The 21509-nt window shown below is 41.1% G+C and overlaps 1 protein-coding gene across 2 annotated transcripts in view; it reads left to right on the top strand.

Annotated features, from left to right (window-relative positions):
* The first annotated feature begins 360 nt into the window (after window positions 1–360).
* The window catches only part of gatb (glutamyl-tRNA(Gln) amidotransferase, subunit B), a 101158-nt gene continuing 80009 nt past the window's right edge, over window positions 361–21509 (top strand). For both annotated transcript variants that reach the window (XM_041201914.1, XM_041201922.1), the window contains exons 1-5: window positions 361–516; window positions 5378–5522; window positions 11766–11879; window positions 13002–13200; window positions 13628–13750. In XM_041201914.1, the coding sequence (XP_041057848.1) occupies window positions 386–516; window positions 5378–5522; window positions 11766–11879; window positions 13002–13200; window positions 13628–13750 (712 nt within the window). In that variant the 5' untranslated portion in view covers window positions 361–385. The remainder of the gene's footprint in view (window positions 517–5377; window positions 5523–11765; window positions 11880–13001; window positions 13201–13627; window positions 13751–21509) is intronic.

Below are 21509 nucleotides of genomic sequence, written 5' to 3'. Positions count from 1 at the left end.
CCGGAGGCTAGCGTCACCAAGCATATTGGGAGCTGTAGTTCCGTGCAGGGCACAAATTCGAGAAGGGTGAGAACTACAATGATAAAAACAAAAAAACTGCGGATGCTGGAAATCCAAAACAAAAACAGAATTACCTGGAAAAACTCAGCAGGTCTGGCAGCATCGGCGGAGAAGAAAAGAGTTGACGTTTCGAGTCCTCATGACCCTTCGACAGAACTACTTCTGTCGAAGGGTCATGAGGACTCGAAACGTCAACTCTTTTCTTCTCCGCCGATGCTGCCAGACCTGCTGAGTTTTTCCAGGTAATTCTGTTTTTGTGTGAGAACTACAATTCCTATCGGGCCTTGCGTGTGTCCCCGCCCCGCCCACCTCTATGTGAAGCATCATGGCGCCACCGATAACGGATCTGTGCGCGTGCTGTCGGAATGTGCTCGCGAATGGAACACTGAGTCGTTTAACAACTTTTGTCAGGGGCAGCGCGCGCTCTGCAACAAAAAGGGACGGCAGCAATAAAAGGTGATAGTTACAAACATATTTACACCGTATGGGTAAAAATGGAGTTGTGGTGCTGTAGCTGCCCTTCCCCCGCCTGCTGCATTAAAAGCGAAGATCTTATTGATGTTTCGTTGTGATCCACACCTATTTATTATCAAGATCAAAGTCGGGTTCATAAACTGCTGTTGCCGAAAACGTTCAGCTCAGATTGACTTCCTACCATCACATTAATACCGACAGTTTTATTCTTGTGTCGCATAACAACAATGGCATAACATTGTTTAATTAGCTAATAAACACGGGGTTTGAACGTTTCACTTCTGATTTTTTTAAAAAGAAAGAATAATGTACAATACCTGACATGTTGAAATGGGCTGCAGTCGCAATGAAAAAGTTAAATCTGTGTTTTATTGATTGGAGAAAGGAAGAGTAGACACTATCACGCGATTCGCATCACTGCGTATTGGGCAAACCAATTTGCATCTGTTTACAAACAGCGTTTAGCAAAATTATGCTCCTTTAAAAGTGTCTAGCAAACCAATTTACAAGGTTTATTTATACAATTTTGTTAAGTAATTCGATTAGTGCATGTAATTCGATCGATGCTCAGCTGTTTGCACGTAAATTTTAATTTTAGACTTTTTTAACTTTTACTGGCATGTATTGTACTGTTGTACAGTGTTGTATACTGATGGTGGGATGCGGATTTCCTGGGTATAAAATGCCTAACTGCCCAAATAAATATCAATATCAAAATAAACTATTTAAATTTACCCTCACAGGGGAGTTATAATCCGAGATGACTCGTGTGATGCAAACTAAATCAATCCACCTGCACATTGCAGACCTGCCATTTAATACCAGAGTACAGTAGTTGATGCTACTGTCTTCCCCCACTCAGAAGGGGTTCTTGACAGATATATTTCACCCCTCTCCTATTTTTACTTAGTTCTGATGAAGGGTCATGAGGACTCGAAACGTCAACTGTACTCTTCTCTGCCGATGCTGCCAGACCTGCCGAGTTTTTCCACTTATTTTTTATTTTTTGTTCTTGACAGACCCATCACTGGGAGCTGGCATCCTTCCCACCTGGTTTCAGATAACCTTGCAGCCCAAAGTTCTGAGAGGGAGGTAATAGGTTGATAAGTAGGGGAAGCTTAATGGTGTATAGCCTTAAGTTACATCATTTATCTGGTTAAACTCCAGCGGTACCCCAGCATATACTTTGGGTTTTGTTTCTGTCAACCTGCACCAATTTTCTCTGGGTCATTTAAGTGTGGTGTGTCCCTTTGGGGTGAGTCCACTTCATTTTAGGTAAGTAAAACCCTGACAGGCAAGCATACAATGGTCTACTCCTGGAAACTTAAGTCCTATATTCCAATGCCTTATCACATTTGCAGAACTTTCAAAAGCATTTCATAATGGAAGCATTATGGTTTAAAACCAATTAATTAATTTTGAATTGCACTGACTGCTATGTTAGGCAACCTTTGGATAATTTTCATACTGCAAAACCTCACAAATAACAATGAGGCGAATGACCAGTTAATCTGTTTTTAATGGTGTTGATTTGTGGACCAGTATTAGCCAGAATATTTGGAGAGGTCACTGTTTTTTATGATAAGTGAAATGGGATCTTTAATGTCAGTCTGAACTAGTTTAACATCTCATCCAAAAAATGATTTCCCCAACAATGTAGTAATTCCTTGGTATCACATTGAAATGTTCCCTGGATCATATTTTCATGTCCACCCAGTAGAGCTGAGTCTTCATCATTCTGACTTGGGTAAGGGGCAGTGACAGTGTTGACTCTGAGCTTAAGTTGGAGCCTTGTTTTTGGATTCGATAGCTTTGTATGGACAGAATTTTAAACCCATCCCCCCCCCCAAGGAGTGGGCTAGCTGGCGGTGGGGGATCACCATGTCTTTCACTTACGTGCCTTCGCTGTGATTTTGTCAGCTGCCAATTAATGGCCAATTAAGAGGCTCCTCCCACCATCCCTGGTATTTTATCAGCATTTGTGGATGCCCACGCTATTTGGCACGGCTGCCAAATGCCTGGTGGCCTGTTGCAGGCTCATTTGGGCAGGTGGAGAACTTTCCTGTTCAGGCACCTTGTACCCGCAGGAAGCCACCCCCCAAGCACTTAGCGCAGTTCCTGTTTGTCGTCCCCCCTGCCGACTCTCACTAGGGCCTGCCTGACTGGCCCAAGTGAAGCGGCCTGCTTAGCTAGTTAACTGGCTTCTATTGCTGTTCCTTGCTGGGAGAGGCTGCAGTCCCAGGAGTGGCTGCTGCTTGGGAAAATACTAGAATCCATTCTTAAGGAAGTAGGAGCAGGACATTTAAGGAATCGTAATACAGTCCGGCAGAATCAAAATAGTTTTGTGAAAGATAATTTGTGTTTGACAAATTTATTTGAGTTCTTTGAGGATGTTACAGGCAGGGTGGATAAAGAGAAACCAGTAGATATAGTATATTTAGATTTCCAAAGCCATTTGACAAGGTGCCACATAAAAGGTTACTGTACAAGATAAGCACTCATGATGTTGAGGGGCAATATATTAACATGGGTAGAAGATTGGCCAACCAACAGGAAATAGAGGATCAAGGTAAATGTGTCATTATTCAGGTTGGCAAACTGTTAACATGTGAAGTGCCACCGGAACCAGTGCTGAGGCTTCAACTATTTATGATCTATTTTAATAACTTGGATTGTAGCCAAATTTATTGTTGATACAACAATAGGAGTGCAAGTTGTGAGGAGGATACAAAGAGTCTGCAAAGGCTTAAAGGCAGCCAGCACCTGCCTCCACCCTCTAGCAATGTAGATGCCATCTATGTAGGCACATTCTTCCAAGGTATGTGGGCCAAGTCAGGAATTTTCCTGGCTTCCACTACCTGCCTCAGTGATGAAAATCCAGGCTGATGGTTTCCAATCCTGGGGGAATCTTGAACAAAAAGGGCACAGTTTAAAAATAAGGGGGTCTCCCAATATAAGACAGAGATGAGGAGGGATTTCTTCTCTCGGGTGTCATTAGTTTTTGGAATTTTCTTCTCTAGAGAGCAATGGAGGCTGGTCATTGAATATATTCAAAGCTGAGGTAGTCAGATTTTTGATTTATAAGGGAACCAAGGGAGGCAGGCAGGAAAGTGGAGCTTTGGCCACAGTCAGATTAACCATGATCTTATTGAATGCAGTGCAGGCTCGATGGGCTGAGTGGCTTACTTTTCCTGTTTCCTGTGATCTTGTGAGCAGTAATGTCAGCAAGCAGATAACTGCAACATGATTGTTGGCTTTCTTACACAGCAAAACAGGAAGTTAAAATTGCCTTAACTTAAACTAAAAGTGAACAATTTTTTCATATTGCGGAATAAGTGCATGACTATATTAAAATAGAAACTAAGATAAGCAGACTTTTAAAAAGATGTTTTTAAAAATATGGATTTTTTTTATTATTATAGTGAAATTTGGCATTCCACAAATATAAAATTAGCTTCTCTGGACCAGTGAGGGTGTTTAGCAAATTATGAACTTATTACACCATTAAAAACCCCATTCAATAAGTTGCAACTTTTTCAAGGATTTTTACAGCGGAGCTAAAAGTGTAGAATTTAGAGTTCTTGCCAAGTTATGATTTGGGAATCTCTACACTACACCCCCATGGAGGAGTGTAGACAAACTGATACCAACTTCTCAGTTTCTGCATTATTCTCTGCTTGTCTGGATTCACAAAATTAAAGACGGTTTCAGTGGAATAATGGTAGCAAACATTGACACCTTTCACCGCCCTTAACCACAGCAAAAGTCAGGCCTTAGTCTTTTTATGTAGGTAGCTTTTACGATCAAGAAAACAGTTATTCGTTTATACCTTGCATGTTGTAATGTAGCTAAACTATATTTCTATAAGATGACTTTTATTTACTGACTTTAATGATTTGACCATTGAGTGCAGTGACAGCCAGTCTTAGTTTAAGGGCAAGTAACATAACCAGAAATACAACTGTAATAGGGGTACCTAGTTTTTCTAGTGTGTCCAGGGCATCTCAGTTGCCCAGCTCACCAAAATTTGGATATATTTAGTCTTTTGCTGAAGCAGAGGAAACCGCAGGAAAATTGCTACCAATACATTCTTGAGCGTGAATAGGTGTAAAAGCAGTGTATAATATTCTCCCCTCAGCTTTCCATCTTATTAAAGGAACCTATTTCTCTTGGAAACAGATAGGTGGGGCATTGCAACTAGCTTTGCTCAGTTATTCCATAAGTAAAAGGGTGATTTTCAGTCAGTGTAATGGAAGGGCTGCTACATTTTCAATTCATAAAATTATGTTAATGTTTGCATGATCGATTGTTGACAGTAAGCATAAATTATGGCATATGTGTCTTTCATGATGCAAATGATGTTACATTAAAAATATTGTATGATCTTTATTGATAATTAGAAAGAAAAACTTGCATTTATAGACCATATTTCACAATCTCAGGATGCCCCCATCTACTTCACAGCCAATGAAGTACTTTTGAAGTGTAGTCACTGTTGTATAAAATGTGGCAGCTCTGAACAGCGAGTTCTTACAAGCAAGAATATGATAATGACCAAATAATCTTTTTAGTGATATTGGCTGAAGGATAAATATTGGCCTGGTCATTGGCGACAACTCCCCTGTTCCTCTTCAGAGTAGTACCATTGGATCTTTGATGTCCATCTGCGAGAACAGATGGGGCCTTGCCTTTTGGATGAGATATTAAACCAAGGTCTTACCTGAGTTTTAGATTTCTTTTAGGCAATCAGGTGGATAGTTATAGTTCTGTAAGGCACTTGTAATCTTGTTTATTGGTCATATTTATTTCTCATGTTTTATAACTAATCATTTTTTTCTCCCAGCAAATGGATGGGAGTTGTGGGATTGGAAGTCCATGCTCAGTTATGTTCCAACTCCAAACTATTCTCTGGGTCCCGGGTGCAATTTTCAGCACCTCCAAATTCATTGGTATCATTTTTAGATGCTTCGCTTCCAGGCACATTACCAGTGAGTATTTTTCAATGTCTCTATATTGGACTTGTTGAGGTAGAAATAATGGTGCTTTATATATCTAGCTTTGGATAGAATTTGTAAAGATACCTTTTGCTAAATTGAAGTTTTTGTCATAGACTGTGCATTCCTCCCATGTAAACCAATTTTCAATTAATACAAGTTGTTAGGCTCCTTGTCTCCTGCTGTTAGGTGAATAAGGAAACTACAACTGCAAAGAGAAAGAAAGTAGTATCATGAATAGGAGGATTATGTAACTGCAAAGTTAAAGGGAATTACTGGGGGACATGGTGCTCCAGTCAACTTTGGCATGCAAATATCGGAATGGTTACCAACTGTTCACACCCACAATTTGTATCCTGTCAAATACATACCAAGGAGCCAGATGAAACCTTAAGTTTTCTCCTCACTAAGGAAATAACTGGTGTTTCACCGTCCAGTTTTAGATCTAGGAGTGAGTGATACTTGAGTTGGCACACAGTATGGTCTTTACATTAACCTCTCTATTTCCATTTTGTTTCCTTTTCTTTGCATGTTTTGGCCTTAATCTTGTTTTCCTCATGTTTTTGCTTTCAGATGGCATCTATTCCTTACTCTGCCATTCATATCTCCTCTAGACATTTTTTTTTCCTTTACTTGTCCCATTATCACTTGCTTTGGCCCTGCTCTACCAATTCTTGTCATTTAATGTTTCTGTCTTCCATCCTATCACAGATCTTCCCCTTTGTTCTTTTTCCATCCTGCCCCCTCCACCCTCCCTTACGTTTGGTTACAACCTATTGCATTTATAACTTTTTTCTATTCCATTGAGAAGTCATCTACCTGAATCATTAACTCAGTTCTCTCTCCAGAGATGTTACATTATCTGCTGTGTATTTCCAGCATTTTCTGTGTTTACCTTACATTAACCAGTTTAATTTAAGTATTAAATATTGCAGATAATGCAAGACATATACCAAATGTTGCATGTTTTCCTGTCCTAAAAATCGAGGGTTATTACTTAGATTATTTTTCAAAAAACTAAAAAGACAGTTGTAAAATCAGGTGTGCCCCTCATGCTCAGGATTTTATACTGTAAAACTGAGATTTTACAGCAAAATAATAGTTGTGTAAAGGCCGTTAGACATGATTTCATTTTTACCACAATTTCTGTGCTAATAAATCAATTCATATAAAATAAATGATTTATGAGAAAATTGATTTCCAGGAGCTGAGTGAATTATGATGCAGAAAGTTGTACAGTACACTCCCAGACGAATAATATGTAGTAAAAATAACTTGAATGATTTGAAGCTGAAGTAATTTATTAGAAAATGTAGAATAAATCATGTGGTTACCATTGCGATGTTTGATTTTTCATTTATCTAACATTTAACCATTTAAGTTGTCTACTTAGATCTCAGGTTTCTTTGTTTTTACCTTTAACTAAAATTTGTACAAGTTAGAGGAGCACCTACTTGAGGGGAGGCAATGGTGTAGTGGTATTGTCACTAGACTAGTAACTCAGAGACCAAGGGTGAAGGGTAAAGGCAAAATACTGCGGATGCTGGAAATCTGAAATAAAAACAAAAAATGCTAGAAAAACTCAGCAAGTCTGACAGCATCTGTGGAGAAAAAGACAGTTAACATTTCAAGTCTGTATGACTCTTCTTCATAGCTAATGTTCTGGGGACCTGGATTCGAATCCCAGCATGGCAGATGGTAGAATTTGAATTTAGTTAAAAAAAAATCTGGAATTAAAAGTCTATTGGTGACCATGGAGCTTTGGTCGATTGTTGTAAAAACCCATCTGGTTCACTAATGTCCTTTAGGGAAGGAAATCTGTCATCTGGTCTACATATGAATCCAGACCCACAGCAATGTGGTTGATTCATAAATGCCCTCTGAAATGGCCTAGCAAGCCACTCAGTTGTAACAAACTGCTACAAAGTCACAAAAAAGACATGAAACTAGACAGACCATCCGGCATCGACCAAGGCACCGGAAACGACTGGCAATCGCAATCGCAGCTGTGTCAACCCTGCAAGGACCTCCTTACTAACATCTGTACGCTAGTCCCAAAATTTGGAGAGCTGTCTCACAGACTAGTCAAGCAACAGCCTGACATAGTCATCCTCACGGAATCATATCTTAGACGTAATGTCCCAGACACCACCATCACCATCCCTGGGTATGTCCTGTCCCACCGGCACATCAGGGGTGGCAGCATAATGGTATACAGTCGGGAGGGAGTAGCCCTGGGAGTCCTCAACATGAGCTCTGGACCCCATGAAGTCTCATGGCATCAGGTCAAACATGGGCAAAGGAAACCTCCTGCTGATTACAATGTATCACCCTCCCTCAGCTGATGAATCAGTGCTCTTCCATGTTGAACATCACTTGGAGGAAGCACTGAGGGAGGCAAGGGCACAGAATGTACTATGGATGAGGGAATTCAATGTCCATCACCAAGAGGAGCTTAGCACCGCTGCTGACCAAGCTGGCTGAGTCCTAAACGTCATAGCTGCTATACTGGGTCTGCGGCAGGTGGGGAGGGAGCCAACAAGAGGGAAAAACATACTTGACCTAATTCTCACCAACCTTTCTGCCGCAGATGCAAATGTCCGTGACAGTATCGGTGGGGATGACCACCGCACAGTTGTTGTGGAGACGAGGTCCTGCCTTCACATTGAGGACACCATCGTTTTGTGTGGCACTATCACTGTGCTAAATGGGATAGATTTTGAACTGATCTAGCAGCTCAAGACTGGACATCCTTGATGTGCGCTGGGCCATCAGCAGCAGCAGATTTGTACTCGAACACAATCTGTAACCTCATGACCTGGCATATCCCCCACTCTACCATTACCATCAAGCCAGCGGATCAACACTGGTTCAATGAAGAGTGCAGGAAGGCATGCCAGGAGCAGCACCAGGCACACTTAAAAATGAGGTGTCAACCTGGTGAAGCTATAGCACAGGACTACTTGCGTGCCAAACAGCATAAGCAGTAAGTGATAGACAGAACTAAGCAATCCCACAACCAACAGATCAGATCTAAGCTCTGCAGTACTGCCACAACCAGTCATGAATGGTGATGGACAATTAAACAACACACTGGAGGAGGAGGCTCCACAAGCATCCCCATCCTCAATGATGGAGGAACACAGCACATTAGTGCAAAAGATAAGGCTGAAGCATTCGCAACAATCTTCAGTCAGAAGTGCCGAGTGGATGATCCATCTCGGCCTCGCCCACAGGCACCAGCATCACAGATGCCAGTCTTCAGCCAGTTCAATTTGCTCCGCGCGATATTAAGAAACAGCGTGCAATAGCACTGAAGACTTGTGCCCCTAGCCAAGCTGTTCCAGTGCAGCTGCAACATTGGCATCCACCTGGCTATGTGGAAATTTGCCCAGGTATGTCCTGTACACAAAAAGCAGGACACATCCAACCCAGCCAGTTACCGCCACATCAGTCTACTCTCGATCATCAGTAATGTAATGGAAGGGGTCAGCAACAATACTATTAAGTGGCACTTGCTTAACAATAACCTGCTTACTGACGCCCAGTTTGGCCTCCACCAGGGCCATTCAGCTCCTAACCTCCTTACAGCCTTAGTTCAAACATGGACAAAACAGCTGAACTCCCGAGGTGAGGCGAAAGTGACAGCCCTTGACATCAAGGCAGCGTTTGACTGAGTGTGCCATCAAGGAACCCTAGCAAAACTGGAGCCAATGGGAATCGGGGAAAACTCTCTGCTGGTTGCAGTCATACCTAGCACAAAGGAAGATGGTTATGGTTGTTGGAGTAATCTCAGCTCCAGGACATAACTGCAGGAGTTCCTCAGGGTAGTGTCCTCGCCCCAACCATCTTCAGCTGCTTCATCAATGACCTACCTTCCATCATAAGGTCAGAAGTGGGGATGTTTGCTGATGATTACTTAATGTTCAGCAACATTCGTGACACCTCAGACACTGAAGCAGTCCATGTCCAAATGCAGCAAGACCTGGACAATATCCAGGCTTGGGCTGACAAGTGGCAAGTAACATTTGCGCCACACAAGTGTCAGGCAATGATCACCTCCAACAAGAGAGAATCCAACCATCGCCGCTTGATGTTCAGTGGCATTACCATCACTGCATCTCCCACTATCAACATCCTGGGAGTTACTATTGACCAGAAACTGAACTGGACTAGCCATATGAATACTGTGGCTACAAGGGCAGGTCAGGGGCTAGGTATTGTGCGACAGATGACTCACCACCTGATTCCCCAAAGCCTGATCACTATCTATAAGGTACAAGGCAAGAGTGTTATGGAATACTCTCCACTTGCCTGGATGAGTGCAGCTCCCACAACACTCAAAAAGCTTGACATTGTCCAGGACAAAGTAGCCCACTTGATTGGAACCACATCCACAAACATTCACTCCCTCCACCGGCAACGCATAGTAGCAGAAATGTGTACTGTCTACAAGATGCAATGCAGGAATTCGCCAAGGCTCCTTCGACTGCACCTTCCAAACCCACAGCCACTAGCATCTAGAAGGACAAGGGCAGCAGATAAATGGGAACACCATCACCTGGAAGTTCCCCTCCAAGTCACTCACCATCCTGATTTAGAAATATATCGCCGTTCCTTCACAGTCGCTTGGTCAAAATCCTGGAACTCCCTTCCTAACAGCATTTTGGGTGTACCTACACCACATGGACTCCAGCAGTTCAAGAAGGCTGCTCACCACCACCTTCTCGAGCAACAGGGGATGGATAATAAATGCTTGCCCAGCCTGCGAAGCCCACATCCCTAGAATGAATTTAAAAAAAACTCTCCCACTACAGTCTACTGAGATCTCAATCATCTACAGAGAAAGGCAACAATCAGGAGATTGGTGTCTTCCAACAAATAACAGAGAAATCAGTGGGTTATCTCCAGGTGACTACCAAAAACTCTTATTCTTGAGTAACAGTATTGGAGCCTTGGGATCAAATTGCATTTTTGGCTGCAGGTAGTGTGCACTTGGGTAGATAGTTCAAAGGAGGAATTTTAAAAGAATGCTCTCAAAAGTAAACCTCAAAACCCAGCACATTTGGAAATGTTATAGAATCGTGTGTTATTTAGGCAATGGGATGTCTTGTCATTTGGAATGACCCAATTTGGATGGAAAGCTTGTTAAAAGGACATATATATCCTGGGAAGTCCTCAAAATTGCTTTACAATTAGAATTTAAACACTGAGGCAGTGATGCCCAATGGAGAATAGTCAGTGTAAATGATGAAGAATTACAAGTTTTGGAGGGTTACCAATAGACTAGAACCTCATCTAACATGTGTCACCACCTTCCCATGTCAGGGAGTAGAGGACCACTTTGTAAAAATTGCCAGATTAAAATGCTTGAAACTGCAATTTTATTTCAATTTCAGAGAAGTTGAAACAGCTGGAGCTGTTGTGTCTGTCAAATTGTCATGTCTATCCAAATGCTCACCTGCTTATGTGCAGCACCTCTTCTCTGCTACAAAAATCTTCAAAAGCTTTCAAAACCACCTTTTACGTATTATGAGATTGATTTAAGCAGCTAATAAGAAAAATATCAACACTTGATAAAATATTTGAACCAAATCTCCATTCCCCCTCACCTCACCATGTTTTGAGTGATTGTAGAATATTCCAGTTGTTTCTTTTTGTCTGAACTATTCTTCTACTTTGACAGTGTGATCAACTTGGTTCACTACATCTTGCCAAGCTAAACACCAGTTTTTGCATAGCCCACGCATTGAAGCTGAGAAATTTCTTTTAAGCAAATAAGTTCTAATTGGATGTTTTTTTTCTTTTATAATGATTTCAGTAGAAGTCAAGTTGGTATCAAATTGATTTCGTTTGTCTAAGTTCGTTCCACATTCTGCAGTCTGCAGTACGTGCAGTTGGATGTGACCTTCGCTGACTTACAATCTCACTATGAATTTGTATGCACTCACATTAATTTCATTTTGAACAACAGTGCAAAATTGAGCTGTGAAGAAGAGCCTCATGGTGTGAAGATTTGTGCTATTTATCATGCTGACTCACAACAGAATTAGAACTTAATGCCTGTTAGGGGATGTTACTTTAGCAGATTTTAGTATGAAGTTATGCGATTTGTTTGCGATTTTATTCTTAAAACAGTGCCTTCAGTTGGTGCAGAACATGTTTTTGAATTGAATGCCTCGCATTGGATGCCTGCATATGTACAACGTAATCATTGTATTTCCTCACCCTCAAAAGGTTCTTAACAAATACTGTGTCGAAGCAGCTGTGATGACTGGCTTGGCCCTAAACTGTACCATTAATAAGAAATCCAAGTTTGACAGAAAACACTACTTCTACGCTGACTTGCCAGTAAGCTTGTGCATAATTTCAAATAACTTCTGTTAAGTAGGCAATTTTTTTAACCTACTGAGTGCACTTTTCATTTGTATTTAATATGTTTTCAAAATATTTCAAATCATAACTTCTGAAGGCAACTGATACATTTGCTTATGATATTGAATACAAAATCTTAAAGTAGTTGCTTCTGTAATGATCATGCTGTGATCATACTGATTTTCAGTTTGTCTTCCAGTTTCTACCAATTCCCCATATCTTTTGAAGATGATGGGACATCATTTCAGGGCCAATTTTCTTTTACCCCTCTCACAAATGCAATGGTGTTGAAGCCAGCTGAAGGCCGCCTCCCAGCAACCTGGCCAAGATCAATTAATGCAGCACAGTCCAGGGATCAAATTTGTAATCATCTTAATCTGAAAGACCTCCTGGATTGATTGCCTGACTGGGCCAGAGAGGAATTTTAGATGATTTTATTCCCCTTATTGACCCCGTTTCTTTTCTTTTCTGTTTTGCCCCTTCCGAGATTACATAGCTGTGAGGTGGGAGGAGGGGTGGTGTACAGAGGGAAGGTATATTTAACCAATGTCGAGCCATCGTGGCAAAGACTTGATGGACCAGCTGGTCTTTTTCCTGTCTATCCTTTTTGAAAATTTGAATATGACTCCACTACTAATTATTAGAACTTGCTGAATGGTATGAGGATCCATCAGTGTGTCCCCTTCTGACTGGCTACTGGATGCATGTAATGTTGAGATGGCAGTAGTACCCCAAAATATCCCAAAGTATTCTCATTCTCCTTCCTGCGCTGTTTAGCTGTTTTGTATTTGATTTATATTTGCGCTGCTTTATTTGCTTTAGTTTCATTTGTTTTTAGTTTCTGTTATGTTACGATCAGGACACAGGATTGCAAATGTATCATCTCATTTATTTTGCCATGCCTACCTCCAGCAACAAGGTTGATGGCAGTTTAATTAAAAAAAAAGTACTGTTGGGATTTTTTTTTGTTCTAATTATCAGCGCTTCCTGAAGCGCATTTACGCAGTTTACATGAAAGATTTGTGGCAGTTAAATCTCTGAATTTTGTCAATAATCTTCTGCCAACATTTTGAGAAATATTTTTTGTTGTGCCTGTAGGTCGGCTATCAGGTAACACAGCAGAGATGTCCAGTTGCCATCAATGGAAGCCTTGCATATAGCCTTTGTGCTGGAAAAAACAGAAATTGTATGATACCTAAATTGGTGCGAATCAAACAAATTCAACTGGAACAGGATAGCGGTAAAAGTCTCCATGACGATGCAGGAACCCATACATTAATTGATTTAAATAGGGCTGGTAGGTATGAAGAGTAAAATTCACAATATAAAATTGGTTTTTTACCCATTTTTAAGTTACAGATATGAACTTTATAAGAATGTTTTGGGGCTGTCTCTTTAAGGTAAAATGGAGAAATGAAGAGGATCACGTGACCTCTGAATTCTGCCCTACAGCGAGCCAGGTGATTTGCTTGCTTTGGGGACAAAAGGGGCCAAAGTCGAGAGACTTGCTGAACAAGGTCCAAAGTTCTTTGATTGTAAAGTACATGGGTTGCCCTGATGATGGGATTAATTACTGTATAAATGTAAGTTCTTTCAAGTTGCCTTTCTACCTGAATATTAATTCTCCATCTCTCTTTTCCCAACCCAGCTCCCCCTTCCTATTTTTACATTTTGACAAAAAAAATACAATGTAATTTTATTTGCGAAATGTTGTTTGATTGCAGGAGTTGGTTTGATGGAGATTGTTATGGAACCAGACATGTGTTGTGGAGACGAAGCGGCAGCAGCTGTTCGAGAACTCCAACTTGTCTTACAGGCACTTGGTACATGCCATGGAAATATGGCAGGTAAAGAGGATGTTTTAGAATTTTGAAATAGCCTATATCAGCTTACTGAAAATTACACTTCTATTTAAATTTATAACTCATTGTTATGAAACAACCTTTTTTTCATCAAAATGGCTACCAACACTGGTTATTGAGGATTTCTTATTAAACAAGATGTGCAGAAATTTGGAAATATTGCTGACTTTTTATCAGTTTTTGGATAGATAGGGAACAAAAGAAATTAAATGTGACAGGGATTGGGCATTTTGTTAGTGTATCAGGTAGAGAAAGTATAGTTAAGGAAACTTATGTTTTATGAACATGTACTTTACTCCCCTCTTTGCCAAAAATGCAGACTAATATTCAGATCTAGTTCCATAGTTGTCTGAAGTCCAGAGGTACATCATCCAGATGGTCATCTTCAGTTAATTAACATCAGTAAGTGGTGAGAGATATCACAACCAAGCTTGATCTTGGCCAAGTCAAATGTGCAGTGTAGTTTTGATCTTGTACTGAAGGAAGGAACTGTATACAATTTTGGATTCTGAACCTAAGGAAGGATATACTTATGTTAGGGAGAGTGCAATAGTAGATGAAAGGGTTGTCTTATGAGGAGAGATTGAGTAGAATGAGTATTCTCTGTGGAGTTTAGAAGAATGAGATATTATCTCATTGAAACATGAAAGGTTCTGAGAGAGTAAACGGGGGAGATCCTGAGGAGCTGTTTCTCTTGGTTGGAGAGTCTAGAAACTAGGGGCCATAGTCTCAGGATAAGGTGTTACCCATTTAGTACTGAGATGAGAAATTTCTTCACTCAGGGTTATGAATCTTTGGAATTCTCTATCTTGGGTCTGTGGATGTTCAGTCATTGGGTATATTCAAGACTGAGATTGATAGATTTTGGACTCTCAGTGAATCAAGGGATATGGGAATAGGGCAGCAAAAAGAAGTTGAGGTCAAAGATCAGCCATGATCTTATTGAATGGCAGAGCAGGCTCAAGGGGATATATGGCCTACTCCTCTTATATATTATGGCTTATTTTCAACAGGGGCACTCCCAGTAGTAAATACTTGAGTGAGACATAACCAATGTTGGAGAATAGCAAAATTACATTGAGACCAATTATAATTCTTGTACCAGATTGTTGAGTTTTCTTCCCTCAAATAAATTATTTTTCTCCTGCCTTCCCTTGGATATGGTTCTAGCATTGGAAATCCTTTGGTACCTCACCCAATTGCATATCAATCATGTGTGAGCCTTGACAGTGAGTGTCAATAATTAATTTGGTCATCAGGAGTGTGCTCATCATAGCAATTGTGCCCTTGCCTGATGTGCACGCATGCGTGCATGCACACACTTCCAGTAGGTACACTTGATAGCAATCAGGAGCAGTGACCCTGTTTGATTTTTCTTTTTCCTTGCTAGCTCATTGGCACTGAGGCCAATTATAGCATTCCTCCTGCCACCTAGTCTAAAATCGGCTAACTTCGCTCAGACCAGATGATGAATCTGTGATCTTCCTGCCTCATGTAACAGTGGTTCCCAGCCTTTTGTATGAATCTGGGATCTTCCTGTCTCATGTAACAGTGGTTCCCAACCTTTTGTATGTCACAGTACACCTTGATATACTAAAAAAAACTGATGTACGCCTATTTTCTCCAACTGAACTGTCATCTAAAAAAAGCCTTTTACCTCTAAAACCACTTAAAAACACATCAACCCACCATCTAATACAAGTTTCATTAGTTTAAGCAGTTTATAATGAAATCTTTATCACCGGCTGCTTGTCAAATACATAATTTTTAATAGAAAATGTACATAATTTAAAAGTGTTTCCCATTAACAAGTTCAGTTGTTTTCAGTTTTTTCTTAAATGTGAAAGTTCATATTTGTAACACAATTAAAAAGTTCAGTTGTTTCTTCATTAAAAAATTACTTATTGAAATTAAAACTTTGAGTCAAAGCAAAATGCCAGCTTGTACATCTCAATAGACCCACTTGCCACTTTTTCCTGCCAAGGGGATAGTTTTGATCTGAAGCCTTGAAGTTTATCTGTGGAAGTCAGAATGTTCTCGTTTTTCCTTTGCATTTTAACATTCAGCTCATTCAGATGACTGAATATATCTGAAAGACATGCAAGCTTAGCACACCAAGAATCATCACATATTAAATCTTTGTGTGGCAATTCATACAGAGCCTAAAACACTTTCAGCGCATTACAAGGCTTGTAAGCGCATGAGAAGACCTTCCCCTGAAACAGCTATCGCACAGCTGTGTGGATGAGTAAACCCTGGTACTCAACCCCCATCTTTTCACAGAGAATAGTAATCAAGTGTATTTTCAAAGGACATGATTTTACATAATTCATGATTTTCACTGTTTGGTCTAATACTGCAGTTAACTCAGGCAGCATTGTTTTGGCAACAAGGGCTTCACAGTACAGGATGCAGCAGCTGACCTGGATGTCAGGCTTTTGTTCTTTCACCTAACTCACAAATCCTTTGACTTTTCCCATCATGGAAAATGCTCTGTCAGTGCAGGTGCTATTGCACTTGGTCTAGTTAAGGTTGTTTTCCTCTAGGTAAGCAGTTGTGACATGAAAGATTTCTTCCCTGGTTGCATGACTGGATAATTCTTTGCAAAAGAAGAAATTCTCTTAGGTATGTTGATGGGGATTCTATCAGACATTGGCTAAGAGCTGGCAGTGTCTGCTAATATCTGTAGAATCATCAATCTGCAGGTCAAATTTTCCACTCATTTCTAATTTCTCTTGAAGTACCTTTCCAATATCAACTGACATTTCAGCAAGATGCCATTTGATTGTATTAACAGAAAGAGGAACTTTGTCAATTTCTTTGGTGACGTTAGCTCCCAACATTACTCTCACGGTACTTTTGCATACAGGCAGAATTAGGATTTTGACAATGATGTGCAGTGTCTTCGATTTCGCTATGAGCTCAGTCACCAGATAATGCGCAGGAAGCGAGTTATCTGAGACCTGCACACACTCCATCATATGTTGATCTTGCTTTACATTTTATTCTCTTGAGCACTTGAAATACTGTGTATCCTTGTTGGCAAGCAAACGGCGTTTTGTATTCAAATTGCACTTCAACTTACTTCGTACCATTGCAGTGTTTGGGATCTTCTCCCTGCAAATTAAGCATTCTGGGACAGGGCAAGGGGCATCACCAGCCCACAAAAATCTAAAGGCAAGGTAGCTGTCACTGTTTTGTATGAACCTCGAATTTTTCTCTTGAGGTTTCTGTTGTTTTGGCCACATTTGAATCAGAGCGGATTCTTCACTTCAAGAACTTATCCATGACTGTGTATATCATATACTATCTGCAAATCTTGATCTGGCAGTGTTTTCTTTATGTCTGTTTGTGTCTTGCATGGTCTCATCTTAAGTGGCGAGAGAGAGAGCGAAAGTTGGGGTGATAAAAACTGCAAGAGAGCGAAAGTTCAAGATATAAAAGTGATGATAGAGAGCGAGAGTTCAGTGTTCTCTCTGATTAGCCTCTGATTTCACGGCACACTTGGGTAACCTTCACGGCAGCACACTGGTTGGGAACCGCTGTTATTTAACATAGCTACTCACTTGCTAAACTTGCTGAGGCATCAGGGCTGTCACGATATTATTGTTGAAAGGAACAGAAAAAGATTACTCTGGTATTCCCATACTCAACTTGCCCTACCAACATCCAAACCTGTTGAAATAACGTAATTGGGAGGCTATCAGACGTGTTGCTAAACCACAGGCTGTCTGAGACATTTACTAAAATTGCTGTTGGATGGGAACACAAGTGTACAGTTAATTTACCCTGCCTGAAGGTAAAGTGGTGGCCATGACAGAGTTGCTACTGACACAGAAAGTTAACTATGTACCATTCCAAGATTGATGGGGCAATCATGTGCGCAGATTATATTGAGTTCGAACAACTGAAATCCTCAGGGTTTCTGAGAGCTTGAAGAGCGGTTGCAATAATTGCAATGTCATTGAATATTTTTAAGGCAGAGGTAGATAGATTCTTGACTAACGTGGGAGTCAAAGGCTAGTGGGGGTATGAGGAATGTGGAGCTGAGGCCACAATCAGATCAATGACCTTATTGAATGACAGAGCAGGCTTGAGGGGACGAATGGCCAATTCATGCTAATTCATATGTTCGTACATTTATGGATGGTTGAGAATTATCTGGAGTGCAGATGCCAGGAGGTGGTCACTCTGCAGCTATAGTGAGTTCAGGAGGATGGTAAGTGGGTGGCCATGTTGTAGTGTAGGAAGAGACAAGCAGTGCAAGAATCCTGCGGGAGTGTGCCACTCTCAAACCGGTTTTCATTATCGTGTATCGGCGAGGGTGACAAAACTTCAGGGCTGTGCAGCCTAGTGTACATCCAAGGCACTGTGTGGAGGAACACCAAAATGTAAAAAAATGTAGTGGCCATAAGGGATTTTGATTGTATGGGGAATGGACGGTTGTTTCTCCAACCACTGATGTAAGTTCTGCATGGTGTGTTGCCTAAAACGGTGTCAGGGTAAAGGATACTAATGAAGAGGTGCAGAATATTTTTGCAGTAGGTAAGGAAATAGCCAGGAATCCTGGTCCATGTTAGAACCAGAGGCATAGATAGGAAAAGAATTGATGTCCTAGGGACTGCTTTAGGAACCAGGGTGAAGTTAGAGCGGGCCCACAAAGGCGGTAACCTCTCAATTACTCTCAGTGCTACGTTCTAGTGAGAATAGGGACAGGAAGTTACAACATGTTAATACATGGATGGAGAAATGATGCAGGAGGGAAATCCTCGGATCATTGGTGCATTGGGTCCAGTTCTGGGGCAGGAGGAACCTTTACAAGATGAACAAGTTGTACCTCAACAGGGTTTTGATGAATATCCTCTTGGGGAGATTAACAAGCACCCTTGGATAGGTGTCACCAGGATGGAAGGTTAGAGGGGAAGTACAAGATGCACAGAGGACTAGGAGGAACAAACAGCATTAAAACTAAGAGTAGTTCAGAAATAGGTCAGACATTTGAGGTAGATTAAGATGTTTGGTTTGCATGTGCATAAATGTACAGCATATAGTAAGTAAGGTTGCTAAACCGCAGAAGCAAGTAGCCACAAAAGGCCATAGGCTGAATTATATGACAGCCGGGGAGCATTAAATCCAGCCCTATATTGTGGCATTAATGGAGACCTGGCTAAATAAGAGGAGGAATGGGAGCTTGGTATTCTTGGCTATGATATACAGTGGAAAGATAGGGAAGAAAATAAGGAAGAGAGCTACTAGTAGGATCAAAGATACTATTACACCACTAGAAAGCAATGATGCGCTTGAGGGTTCGAAGAAAATCTGTTTCATTAGAATTAAGGAACAATGGAGGAGTGATTATGCTGCTAGGTATATCCCTTAAGCTACCAAATAGTGGAGAATAGGAACACATTTGCAGGCATTTCAAGAAAGGTGCAAGATTACAGATAATGAAGGAATTCAGTTAACAGTTATTCAGCTATCTATACTGGGAAAATAATAGTGTAAAGGGCAAAAATATAGGAATTCCAGAAATTTTACAAGAGATTTACCTGACTGGTATGTTTACAGCCTGTGAGGAAGGAAGAAGTGCTAGATCTAGCTGTGGGGAATGAAGTGGGACAATTGGAGCATATTTCAGTAGAACAGCATTTGGAAAACTGATCACAATATCACAAAGTTTAGAGTTGTGAAAAAGGACAAGGAAAAATTAAATGTAGAAGTGCACAACTGGAGGAGGGTTAATTTCACTGAGTTGAAAAGGAATCTGGCCCACATGGATTGGAACCAAGATTGGCAGTTAAAACCGTAAGTGAGCAATGGGAGGCCTTCAAGGAGGAGATAATCCAGGTACAGACTAGGTACATTCTCATGAAGGGCAAAGGAAGGGCATCCAAAGCCAGATCTCCTCGGATGACTAAAAATACAGCGATTAAAATGAAACAGAAAAAGGAGATTTATGACAAATTTTGAGAAGGAGTGGTTTAACCACCTGAGTGCTGTGACTGCAGCTTAAAGCAACTTGGGCAGCTCTGTAATGGACCTCTGCTGAACCAGAGGAGCACCAACAGAAGCAACAGCAGCTGCACACTCCTTGGCCAAAGGCTGCTCCACAGGACATAGGGGTTGGAGACTTAGCTCCAGCTTGAAGGAGGCAAACCCCTATACAAGGTCCAGGCAGAGGATCAGCTTTCTTTACATGACTGAGTAGCAGTGTCTCAGAAGACTCAGGCTTTCACTGCAGATTGTTGCTGACATCTGCAACCTGCTAGAACTCGTTCACAGTGGGCCAGGTGGACTTGCATTACCAGTGGCCATCATAATCTGCTGTCATAAGTGTACCTTCCAGGTGACTGTTTGCCACGATTGCCAATTACATCCACTTTGCTATTGATAGGCCAGTCAGACCAGAGGGGTCTCACACTTGCTGCAGTGGCTGGATTCTCATTTGTACAAGGATAATCAACTGCGCACATGTGACAATCTAGACATCCTTAGATCAACAAGCAATTTTTGTCAATTGGAAGGAATTCCACTTGTGACCATTGGAAGGTTTTCATGCATGTCTGTGCAAGATATCCAGGAAGCTGCTTTGATGCCTTCATTCTGCTCCAGTCACATCTCCAACAGGTCTTTGCACCTCCAAACAGATTCAGTGGGTGGCTCCTTCGAGTCAGGGGCTACCCTGTAAGGACGTGGCTGATGAGGCCAGTGAGGAGGCTACTCACCGATGCAGAGGAAAACTACAGCCAGAGCCACTTGAGCACTAAAGCACTCATTGAACAAGCCACTGGATTTCTGAAAATGTAATTCAGGTGCCTGAACAAATCAGAGGGTGCCCTTAGGTATATAACAGCAAAGATGTTCAGAATGGTAGTGGTCTGCTGTGCCTTGCATACCATAGTGTTGCAGGAAGACTGAAGCTGTAAGAGGAGGACAATGAGGACCGCTGTGATGGGGGGCGCAGGTTGAGGAGAGGTCTGATATGGCCAGGTTACCTGCATTAAACTGGTTGCCAGAGAAGCCTTTGACGGACTCATCCAGGCATGGTTCAGATAATCAGAATGTATGAAGCCTTATGGCACACCAGTGCTGAGCCCATTGCCGCTTACCCCAACACAAACCATTCCCACAATCAAAAATCCCCCCATTTCATTCAGACTCTTTTCTTGTCTTCCACTCTAGTCTTTAGGGGAATGTTAAAGCCAGTATCCATTTGGAAGGTTGGGAGACAAAAATGAACAATAGGTACTTGAAATAGTGTGTGATTCATTTACATTTTCAAATACATTAAGATAGTGACATTTTTATAATCATCCACATGAATCCCATTGTACAACTGTTACGAACCTGTTAGGGACTGTTAATATTTACAGAGAAATCCGAGCACCCAGCAAATAACTAACAGAACTGTGCCACAGGATTTCATGTTTTAAACAACAAACTTTGATTATCAAAAATAATTAAACAAAGTAAGCACTAATAACTTAGCACTAATAACTCAACACTATAGTTTATAACAGTGTGTTTTATGAACTCAATGTTAAATTTTACTCCCCCCGCCATACCCAACACACACACAAACACACACTTGCCATCTGACCCTGAACCCAAGAATTCCCTTATACATTACAACAAAGATGCATTCAGTTCTCTGGAGACTGATCCTAAGAGATACCATAGCCCACTGGAATTCACGTTAATTCTCTTCAGTGATCCAACTATCCTCAGAGATAAGATTGTATAG

The sequence above is a fragment of the Carcharodon carcharias genome, chromosome 1, assembly GCF_017639515.1.
Source record: "Carcharodon carcharias isolate sCarCar2 chromosome 1, sCarCar2.pri, whole genome shotgun sequence".
Lineage (NCBI taxonomy): Eukaryota > Metazoa > Chordata > Chondrichthyes > Lamniformes > Lamnidae > Carcharodon > Carcharodon carcharias.
Note: the sequence above shows the minus strand (reverse complement) of the source record. Positions and strands in the feature narration are given on the sequence as shown.